The sequence below is a fragment of the Zootoca vivipara genome, chromosome 3 (genome assembly GCF_965207765.1).
Source record: "Zootoca vivipara chromosome 3, rZooViv2.hap1.1, whole genome shotgun sequence".
In the NCBI taxonomy this organism is placed as follows: domain Eukaryota; kingdom Metazoa; phylum Chordata; class Lepidosauria; order Squamata; family Lacertidae; genus Zootoca; species Zootoca vivipara.
This window is the reverse complement of record NC_142586.1, coordinates 118,888,841-118,900,075: the sequence shown is the minus strand read 5'-3', so window position 1 is coordinate 118,900,075 and position 11,235 is coordinate 118,888,841. Positions and strand designations below refer to the sequence as shown.

The following is an 11,235-nucleotide window of genomic DNA, read 5'->3' as shown; positions in this document are numbered from 1 at the left end:
GCGTTTGGTGACTTAGAGGCAGGTGCAAATGGAGTTCAGGGGTTGGTGTGGTTTACCTCCATTAGAGCTTTCTGGACTGGGCATTGCCAGTGTGAGCCCAGCGGCTGAGCTCATGGCATGCTCGCCTTGCCTTGCTGCCGTCTGAGAGTCAGGGAATACTCCATATTCTTCGCCATCCAGGAGAAAGAGGCAGCTCATACACACAAGAGTTGGGAATGTGGGCTCTGCAAATCTTTGTCAACCAGTCAGCGGTGGGCTAGAGAGTCAGTAAGAATAATCTCAGGGATTCAGTTGCTAATATCAATCCTGTTTGTCGTGATGCCTTTCGAAGAAACCCTGACTTTTGAGTCCATTTCCCAGTCCCAACACTCCCTCAGTACAAAGCAGCATGCGTGCAAACCAGCAGAGGCCCACACCCAGCCTACCCAGATGCCTAGCAAGTTCAGCTACTTTTAATCTGTTTAAAGTATTTTAGAATCAAGTGGTGAATACAGCGAGAGCGACGGAAGGAGCGCCATGGGAGAGCCTGAAGCTCTGCATTGGATTACTTGCTCGCTTTCCACAGCAGCTTTTTTCCCCTCCTGGCTGGTACCTTGGACAGCGAATGGCTTGGCTGCTTTTCAGGCCTGGGCGGCCTGTGGAAGGTCCTGCCTGCTGAGCCCCAAGCAGGATTACTCAGGATGCTCCTCTTTCAGCTGCACCGGCAGAGGCTTAAAAGGAAGCTGACCCTCCCTGGGCAGCCTGCTTCAAGGGTCAGCCTCCCAGCCGGAAGAGGGGCCTGGACTGCAAAGGGGATTTGCTCCTTAAGGCACTGGAGAAGAGAAGGTTAAGGGTGATATGATAGCCATGTTCAAATATATGAAAGGATGTCATATGGAGGAGGGAGAAAGATTGTTTTCTGCTGCTCCAGAGAAGTGGACACGGAGCAATGGATTCAAACTACAAGAAAGAAGATTCCACCTAAACATTAGGAAGAACTTCCTGACAGTAAGAGCTGTTCGGCAGTGGAATTTGCTGCCAAGGAGTGTGGTGGATTCTCCTTCTTTGGAGGTCTTTAAGCAGAGGCTTGACAGGCATCTGTCAGGAATGCTTTGATGGTGTTTCCTGCTCGGCAGGGGGTTGGACTGGATGGCCCTTGTGGTCTCTTCCAACTCTATGATTCTACAGTATGCTCTCCTCCCTCTTTCTGGGACTACCCAGGCCAACAGCAACAGCATTCAGTCTGACCTCAGGACTCTCAGCTTACAATCATGGAATTGTAGAGCTGGAAAGGACCCCAAGGGTCATCTATTTGTCATCTTTCCGCAGGGCCTGCAAGACAGAGCTGTTCCGCCTGGCCTTTGGGTTAGACTCAGCCTGACCCCTGTGTTTTTCTCCCTCATGGCTTGGATTTATGGCCTACTTGAAATGAGACTGCACTTTAAATTTTAATACTGTATTTTAATCTGTATTTTAATTAATTTTTATGTTTTATTGTGGTTCTGTTGGTGTCAGCCGCCCTGAGCCCGGTTTTTGACTGGGGAGGGCGGGGTATAAATATTTATTATTATTATTATTATTATTATTATTATTATTATTATTATTATCTAGTCCAACCTCCTGCACTGCAGGAATCTCAACTAAAGCATCCAAGACAGATGGCTATCCAACCTCTGCTTAAAAACCTCCAAGGGAGGAGAGTCCGCCACCTCCGAGGGCATCTGTTCCATTGCTGATCAGCTCTTACTGTCAGAAAGTTCTTCTTTCGTGCAACTTGAAACCATGGGTTCGGGTCTGATTCATCTGGTGCAGACTGTGCCTTGCGAAGCTGTCAACCTCCAGTACAAAGGTGTTTGTGTAGAGACCATAGGTGTTTTAGGTGGTTGTCCCCAATCTATGGAGCTTTCTCCTCTTGAAAACCTGCCCTCCATCCAGCTACCTGTTGCCTTGGGGCTCTGCTTGTGAGCCCCATGATGGGGTGAGGATGCTGGGCTGGATGGGGCCCTCTTTGGTCTCATCTGGCAGGAAACCCAGAATCCTAGAACTGCGTCTTAGATGCTGGCTGGCAAGCCCTCTTCTGCAGCAGTTGTTCTTGGGTGTCCCACTCCCCTTCACAGTACCTAGAACCCAGTCCGGTGAAAGCAGGGGCCTCCCCTCTTCCTTTTCCCACTCAGGGACACCAATGCAGAACAGCCCCGCTCCTGAGGCTGTGCCAGCCTCCCCTTGCCCACCCAGTCTTATCTGCCAAGCCCAACCCAATGGCTGTTGAAGAGAGAACTCGTATTCCTCGGTGGCACATTGAATTGTAGTGTGGTGGTTGCTTATATATTTTTGCTTGTTCTTAGCTGTGTGCTGTCCCCCCCTTTTTAGCAGAAAGTTCAGGGGTCTCCCCTTACGTGCATTTGACTTGCACACAGCCGCATATATGCACGGCACCAGGAAACAATAAATTGATTTAAACTGCAGAAAGGGCAGAAACTGCCCCAAATGAGGAGGAAACAACTCTGCCTAAGGAAGTGAAGGCAAGCCCATTCAGAGGCCGTGCAAATGACCCAGCCGAAGCTTTTTCTAATCCTACCTTGTGGTCCCGGAGTGCGCCTTGTTGGTGCCTCAGAAGTCCTGGGCTGAGAAGTCTGGTCCCCTGGGGAAGGGCAAGAGGACGAGCGTTTGGGGGTCAGAGCCTGACGTTGGGGTGCCCAAGGTGTGTGAAAGATGCAAGCCGAGAAAGTCCTCATCTCTCAAACATCTTGTTTCCATGCACCTTCCACCTTTTCTAGACAACTTTTTGCTGGGGACTACTGAATACCACCCAGCTGCTCCTCCCAGGCTGTGAAAGCTGACGGGTGTCCTGGTTTGCAAAGGACAGTCCTCTGCTTGAAGTTCTATGGGGCCCAAATCCTGGGCAGCAGATCAAGGTGTGCGTAAAGTTTGCATGGAGCTGCATCTCGCTGCCACCCAACCCTGTTTTTGTGGCTACAAAGCATGACTCTGGCTACCGTCCCTGTAATGTTGGTCGATGTTGCGTAAGCCACCCTGGGAAGATATGGAAGGGCAGGATACCACCTTCCTCAGTCTTTGCTAGGGGAAACAGAGGCAGGGCCCTGGGGTGCTTACAATGGAGCAGGGGGGCTATTTGCTGTGCGGGGGAGGGGGGGCTGAGCACCGAGGCACCAGGGGAATAAGACCTTCCTTGTTCTCCCAGGACCATTAAACCCTTAAAGTGCTTCTCACATCTTTTATCATATTGACTAATTTCCCAGTTGAGAGGGAGTCCTCTCTGGGTTTCTTTTTTTGGCAAGGGGGGGGGCGGGCAGGGGGGAGAGACAGTTGTGTGGCTTATGAGAGATTGTTTTGATTTCTAAGTGACAATCAAATCAAACGGCTTCCAGGTGCCTTTCTAGGGAGCCAAAGAAGCGTTTGAAACATCTTTCTCATCCTTCCTTCTCCCTCCCCACCCCCATGTGTGGTGCAACTCGAACCCGTGCCTTTTGCCCCACGGCACACGCAAACCTGGTGGTCCTTCACAGGACCTCTGACCTTGTCCCAAGAGTGCTAGACTGAGGGGGGGGGGCTGTCTTAAAGTAAAATTAGTAACTAAGCAATCAGTGAAATAAATTTGTAGCTATAATAGATGTGGGTACTGCCTTGCTGCTAAACCCAGATTTAGTGCTTGGACTTGGTACGACACCCAGGCCTGGCAAGACTAGGCCTGAAAAGCAGGCACAAATCTCTCTTTAAAAGACACATTCCCAAACACAACCTGTATTTGAATTATAGTGGTTACTTGGCACTTTGTCTTCTGCTTAAATAGCAAACATTAAGCATGGAATCAGAGTTGGAAGGAACCTCAAGGGCAATGTTAAAACTCTGAGATATATCAATGAGGCGGCAATCAAGTCAGGGTAAGAGTCGCCAAAACGGAATGCCTAGCTGCCATTTAGAGGGGTGGTTGGCTCTAAAATTGTATTTTTCAGTACGACTTTTTGGTTCCTGAAATTCATTCCGATTGTGCAGATAAAATATCACGGTTAGATTTCTACAGGATGTGTTGCTGGTGTGTGAAAACAGGCAAGATCCGAGGATCCCCAGGCAGGCACCTCCAGACGCAGACATCAGGCGCCACCCTGGCACCTGGGCATCTTCTCTTGGTCACAACTGGCCAATAGCCAGGTGCCTGGTGAATTCTGAACGCTGCCCAAGGATCATGCAGGAATCTCAACCGCATACAGTGGAACCTCGGTTTACGAACACCTCGGTTTATGAATTTTCGGTTTGCGAACGCCGCGGACCCATCTGGAATGGATTAATTCACTTTCCATTACTTTCAATAGGAAAGTTCGCTTCAGTTTATGAACGCTTCAGTTTATGAACAGACTTCCGGAACCAATTACACCCATGCTTCGGGTTAAGTACGCTTCAGGTTGAGTACTCCGTGGACCGTCTGGAACAGATTAATCCACTTTCCATTACTTTCAATGGGAAAGTTCAGTTTATGAACGCTTCAGTTTCAGTTTATGAACGCTTCAGTTTATGAACAACTTCCAGAACCAATTGTGTTCATAAACTGAGGTACCACTGTATATGTAACTACCGTGTTTCTCATATTATAAGACACGTCTTATATTTATTTTTTCCTGAAAAAAACACACCATGGCTTATTTTCAAGGGATGTCTTATTTTTTAATTAAGTACTGGTATCTGTACAGACCACAGACCTGCTCCCACCAGGTCTTCGCGCGCGGCAGGCAAAGGCTGCAGCCGGGTCCCGGGGGTTAACGCGGCAGCAGCAACCCTTCTTTGCCACAGACCTGCTCCCACCACCCGGCATGGCTTATTTTCGAGGTATGCCTTATATTTTTCCACCTCAGGAAAATCCTGCCATGCCTTATTTTGTAGGGATGCCTTAAAATATGAGAAACACGGTAAATAACATAGAACTCTGTAGAAACTGGGTGTTCTTTTAATGTCAACTGAGTAAGGGCAAGTTGTCAGAAGTAGATCCTTCTTTTGAAAGGCGTTTTACCAGCTGTAGCGGCCGGTCCCCATAAAAAAGGCAAGTTGCCTTCTTCTGGGTGTGCAGAAGACAGCCTTCCCGCGGCCAGCAACCGAAGGGAGTGGATTCTCAGGCTCCACAGCTGTTTGAAGCATGTGGCCTGGCGTGTTCCTCCATCCCTTTTTGTGAGATGGACTTCTCTGCCAGGAGAGACCCCAGGGAGGCCTGCCTACGCCCCGGCCTCCCAGCAAGAGCCACCCTGCCGCTCCCACAAACGCTCGGAGCACGAGGGCGACAAAAAGCACATGACGGCAGACAGGCTCCGGGGCTTTTTCGCTTTTCCTTTTTGCACAAAACAGAACATTTATTCAAGTGTTCTCCAGCACAAGTACATCAGCAAAGGAGCCTTTCCTTCTCCCGTGTCCTGGGCACAAATGAAGAAAAGAAAAACAAAAAAACCGCAAAGGATGGGATGGAGGCGGAACGGACAGACTTTCTAACATCTGCGGCACCATAGACCTTTTAATTATTTTTATAAAACAGCTATGTCACGAGCAATACTTACACAGAGATACAACAGCCTGCCCGGCGGGGGTGGGGAGCTGGGCCTCCCCCCCCACCCCCACCCCACTTTCCACCCCTGGCATAGCAGAACCATACTCTGAAATGTACATTATTTATTTGTCAATAAATATAGAAGCAACCCTAAAAAAAAGAGGGGGGGGGGAAGCGGCAGAAAGGATGGCGCATCCCAAAATCATCCTCGCAAAGAAAATAAAAGTGAGGGGAGGGTGTTGCTGGGTGCAGGGGGGGGGCAGAGGCGGTCAGCGGCATGGAATGTCAGCGGGAAGGCGGCAGCGACGGCTGGAGAGCAGGGAAGGCGGCCGAGCTCTTCCAGGATCTTGACAAGATTTATTTCTTCAGCATGAATACATGATTTCCCACAAACAGTAAAAGCGTCTCAGCTACTTCAATGCCTAGGCTAAAACACATGAAATCTTTCCTTAAAGGTTTCAAGTACAAAGTTAAAATGCCTTTTTTTCTTTTCTTTTTAATAATAATATATAAGAGTAAAATAATAGAGCTCTTTTAAAACTCCACTACAAGAAAACAAAACAAAAAAAAACAGTCATTGTCCAGACAGCAGACTTAAGTTAACAATAGAGATTTGTGATAAAAGAGGGATTTTTTTTATTTTTTAGCACCTTAGTTGCCCCCATATCCTTCTGTGGTTGAGAAAGGAATTCAGGCAAGTGGGGGGGGGCAGTCCGGTTGCTCTGCTTTTCAGTCTAGGGCTGTGCAACCTGGTGGGAGGGGGGGGGCCTCTTTATCGCAAGAGGAGACCAGAGTCAAGCCACCCCCATCCTCCCGTATTCCTCTTGCCCCCCCGGGGGGGGGGAGCAGGTGGATTCTGTAGCAGACAGCAAAACAGATCCAAGACGAATACAGCGGGACGCCGTTTTTTGGGGGGGGAGTTGGGGGGCTGAAAAGACAAAACAGACAGGAGGTTTTCCCGAGAGGCCACTTCCAGTTTGGGGAGGGGGTCTGGAGCGGATGGGGTGGGGGAGTTCCATGAAGCTGGGCTGCTCAGAAAGGGGGGGGCAGCAATTGGGGAATCCAGCTATTAATAGCTGAATTTGGGAATGATGTGGCCAGCCCCCCCCCGGCTGACAGTCACTGGAAGGCAGGCTCTGTGGGGAGGGGCTGCTGCCCCCTCCCCACCTTCGATTCTCCGCCAAGATAGCTTCCCCGGTCAGGGGCTGGGAGCGCCTGGGAAGGCCCCCCCCAGGGGACAGGTCATCGGTGGGAAGGGGCCCCAGATGTCCCACATAGCACCAAAGAAGTTAGACTGAAAGAAGCCCAAAGGGGGCCCCCTCCTTCCTTCCCTCCCTCCCTCTCCCACCCCCCTTGTGGCCAATGGGTGGGGGCCGTCGGGGGAGCGTCCAAAGTGTCACCTGCCTGGGGGGGGGGCTGGAGAGAGGGAGATGCCTACCTGCCCGGGAGGTGGCTGGGGGAGCGTCCTGCCAGACAGCCCCCTCCAGTGTCTCCCCCCCCCCGGCTTCCCCATCGGGTCCTGAGCGAGACCCCAGCACCTTTCACAGTTTGAGGGGAAGGGAGAGGAGGCCCCCCCCCTGCCTGCCTGCCCCCCGCTTAGCACCGAGACCAGATAGCACCCCTGCCAGCTGCAAATGCTTCACCCGCTGGGGGAGGAAGTGGGGGGGAGGGGGGAGGGAGGGGGCGGCAGTCTCTCCCGCGGACCTGGGCCCCCCTGCTCCTGAGCTTTGCCTCAGCACCAAGCCGCTCCCTCCAAGAGCACCATGAACGCAGGGAAGACGGCAGGAGAGGGCGGAGGCTGGCCCCTGGGGAGGCAGAGGCGGGGGGCTGCGGGGGACCCATAACCCGGCTCCCCGTTAGCACCAAGGGCTTCGGGCCCTGCTGGGAGCCATCCCCACAAGCGGAAGGGAGAAGCAGCCCCCCAGGCGTCCGGGTGGGGTGGGGTGGGGCAAAGGCCGCTGCTCTCTGCACCCCATTGCCGCAAAGGACTAAAGTGCACACAATTGCCGAGGGGGGCAGAGCCCAGGGACCCTGGGAGGAGCTGCCCCATAACCCTATATTTGTGGGGTGGGGCCTTGCAAAGGGTGGGTTTGGGGGGGCAGCCAAAGGGGGGGGGACAGGTAGCACAGCCGGAGCCTCTTCAAGCCAAAGCGGAGCCCTGCCCTTCACATCAGCCGCGGGTGGAAGGAGGCAGCCGCGGCAAGGACTCCCCCAAAGGCCCCCTGCGCTTGCGGAGGAATGGGGGAGGGGCGGGCGCCAAAGGACACCCCCTTTATCTACCTCCCTTCCCTCACGGACACCCCGCAGCTGAGCCTGCAGTTCCAGGGCCAGAAATGGAGGAAAGAAAGACCTCGGCCGAGTCGGGAGGTGGCCTCGCCGAGCGCCCGGACTGCCCGCTGGGGAGGACACCCAGAGGCGCGCGCCCCCCCTTGTGGGAAAGCACCAGTTTACGTGGGGGTCACTATTTGGGACACCGCAGAGGGTGGGTCGGCCGTGGCCCCTGGCCTGAGGGAGGGGTGGGGAAGCATTATTGCATGACACCCAGGGCCGAGAGAGGCCCCCGCCCCTGCTAGCCTGCCTGCCCTCCCTTTCTGAGAAGCCCCCCCCCCGGGGGCCAGCACACAGAGCCCCCCTTAAGCTGCCACGGGTGCCCCCTCTCCGTTGACGTAGAAGCACCATTTTGAAAGTCAGTTGTACAGCAGTAACAGTACCTTTTTTTATATATATATAGACATTTCTCTCATGTAACTCTCACATATATATAAACTGTAAACAAGAGGTAAGAGCGGCTGTAGGAGCTGGACTGGTCACGGTCTCCGGCCTGGTAGGCACCCAAATACTGTGGGGAGGGGGGGCAGGGTAGGAGAGGGCAGGGAGGGAGGGGCGGGCAGCTTCCGGGCCTGCGCTCCCACCCTCCACTGCAGGAATGGCGCTGGTAGACGCGAGGAGCCCCCCCCCCCCGCACGGCACCCTCCTTTGTGCTCCTCGACTGAGCAGGGGCGAAGCTGTCGCCCCAAGGCCCACTCAGCTCTGGGCACTCCTCCGTTGCGGCTGCCGCGGTGGCTGGCAGGGGGGTGTCACACGCCCGTGGGCGCCCGGACGGCCGGGCTCCACGCCTGCAGCTCAGCCGAGGAGAGGCGGAAACCTAACGGACGAGACGAAGCCGTCCAGAAAGAGCAGGAAATTTAAGGGTCACCAACAGAAAAGGGGGGGCGGTTGGTTGGACTGGGGTGGTTTGAACCAGGGAGAGGGTGGGCAGGTGGAGACCCTCCCATGGGCGGGTGGGGGCCCGTCCTCTCCCTCCCTCCCTCTCGCCCACCAGCCACCACCCCCTCCTCTCTGGTGCCCCTTCTCTTCTGTTCGGGGGAGGGGTTGTGTTTGAGACGCCTCCTCCTCCTCCTCCTCCGCTTTGCCAGTTCCGAGGGCGGGTGTCTCTTTAGACGCAGGCAAAGTACTCCTTCAGGGGGGCAAAGAGGTGGCGGATCACTGGCACACTCCAGGAGCGACCCAGGAGTCTCTGCCTCGCCAGGCGGCTCATGTTGGAGACATCGGTGTAGTGGACCGGAAAGCCAAAGACCCTGCAGGGGCAGAAAGGGGGCAGGCGGGCGGGAGGGGGGGGCAGTCAGCACCCGGAGAGGAGGCCCATATGCAGGGAGCCCCCAGACCCACCCAGCCCACCCCCTTCGCAAGGCAGGCAGGCACCTCCACAAGAGCACCCACCTCTCCATCTCGGTGCACCACAGAATGTCTTCCTTCTCGTTCATGAAGACGGGGAAATGCTGGTCTTTGCCTTGCTTGATGGAGTTGGAGCGAGTGGTGATGGTTCGCACTTTGCTGAACTGGGCAGGAGCACAGAGGGCGGAGGCAAGGTCAGCCCGGGGGGGGGGAGCTGCATGACGTCCACCCTGCCGCCCTCCCTCTCCGCAGTCCCAGCCCAGGAAGCAGGCGCCTGGCCTCTCTCAGATCCCACTTTGCCTGACCCCTCTCTGCCAGGGGTCAGCAAACATTTTCAGCAGGGGGCCGGTCCACTGTCCCTCAGACCTTGTGCCGGGCCGGACTATATTTTTTAAAAAAAATATGAACGAATTCCTATGCCCCACAAATAACCCAGAGATGCATTTTACATAAAAGGATGCATTCTACTCATGTAAAAACATGCTGATTCCCAGAGTGTCCGGGGGCCGGATTTAGAAGGCGATTGGGCCGCATCCGGCCCCCGGGCCTTAGTTTGGGAACCCCTGCCCTCTGCCCTTCCTCAGCAGAACCTCTTCTGCCCTGGCTTCCCCAGGGGACTCCTGTTGCCCCAACTCTGACTGGCAAATGCAGGGGGCACTAGAAGCCTCCAGCAGAAGCGCTGGAGAATAAGCCCCTGGTATAAGGAGAAGCTGCTGGATCAGGCCCATGGCCCTTCAAATTCAGCCTCCTGTTCTCACAGGGGCCAAGCAGGTGCTCCAGAGGGAAACCCACAAGTGGGAATCGAACACAAGGGCAACTCTCCCCTCCAGCCGGGATCCAGGGGGCATGGCTGCCTTGGGCTGGGGAGACTAGGAGTCTCTCATAGCCCTCTCCTCCTCCTCCTCCTCCTCCTCCTCCATGAACTGGCCTGGTTCTCTTTGAAAGCCATCCAGGTGGGTGGCCTTCGCTGCCTGTGAGGTCCGACCACTTCGTGACTCCCTCCCTCCTTCCTTCCTGAACTAGAGACCCTTTCCCCTCCTGCCCCCGCCCTCCCGGCCCCCGCACTCACCTTGGCTATCCTGCCATGCTCCAGACACTCTTGCAGTTCCAACTTGTCATTCACAGTTGAAGCCAACGGCCTGCAGGGGAAACAAGACAACTGATCAGCCCAGAAGAGGGGGGGTCCCAGGAGCCTCAACGCCCCTCCCTGCAAAACTCCCACCTCCCGGGCCACAGCCTCACACCTTCGCCCCCCCCAGCCCAGCCCCCTCCTCACAGATGTGTGCCAGAGGAGTTGGCAAGTGGGCTCAAGTTTTAACCCATTATTATTATTATTATTATTATTATTATTATTATTATTATTATTTCCTCCTCTCTGTCCCAATGCAGGCAGAGTGAGGGTTCTGGCAGGACCTCACCGCTTCCTCGGCAGTGGCAGGTTTCTGGGTGTTGGCGCCAGACCTCTGACCAACCTGTTCATGCCGGGCAGGTTCCCCCAGAAGTAGCGGGCTCTGTGCGCTGCCGAGACCTCTTTGGCATCGATCATCACCGGGTTGGACTGCAGCCAAGAGAGAAAGGGGGGGGAAGGAGGCAGGGTGTCACGAGGTGGGCGGGGCGTTGCAGGAGGCGGGCTGCCATCCACCCCAGGCAGAGCTGCGCTTTGGGGCTCAGGCCCTCCAGGCCTTTCCAGCAAGCGCCTGCCCCTACTCATGCCTTTGGGGAAGGGGCAAAGCTCAGTGGTGCAGCGCCCGCCACTGCTTCCTATGCCCCTATACCAGCCTCGTCCTGCCCACCCGACTGCCTCATTGAGCGGAAGGCACCATGCAGTTTAATCTAGAACCGAATGAGGTTGTACCGGACGGTCCTCGGTGCCCCTTCTCGCTCCCTAGATTCCCCTAGATTCCATCCTTTGCTCTCTTTCCAATCGCCCTCCCCTGGAGCAAATCTCCATTTTGCTCGCTGGCAAGAACGTATTTATTACTGCACAGGTTGCAAAATTGGCCTTGGCTGCAAGTAAGTTGAGAGCCAGGCAC

The 11,235-nt window shown here is 54.8% G+C and overlaps 1 protein-coding gene across 7 annotated transcripts in view; it reads right to left on the bottom strand.

Annotated features, from left to right (window-relative positions):
• Positions 1-8,229: 8,229 nt before the first annotated feature.
• The window catches only part of DNMT3A (DNA methyltransferase 3 alpha), an 86,946-nt gene continuing 83,940 nt past the window's right edge, over positions 8,230-11,235 (bottom strand). For 4 of the 7 annotated variants that reach the window (XM_035110753.3, XM_035110754.3, XM_088667017.1 and 1 more), the window contains 4 exons: positions 10,675-10,760; positions 10,272-10,341; positions 9,248-9,366; positions 8,230-9,105 (listed from right to left, as the gene is read on the bottom strand). In XM_035110753.3, coding sequence (XP_034966644.1) covers positions 8,964-9,105; positions 9,248-9,366; positions 10,272-10,341; positions 10,675-10,760 — 417 coding nt within the window. In that variant the 3' untranslated portion in view covers positions 8,230-8,963. Of the gene's footprint in view, positions 9,106-9,247; positions 9,367-10,271; positions 10,342-10,620; positions 10,761-11,235 lie in introns of all 7 variants that reach the window. The other 3 variants (XM_035110749.3, XM_035110751.3, XM_035110750.3) reach the window with 1 other exon arrangement.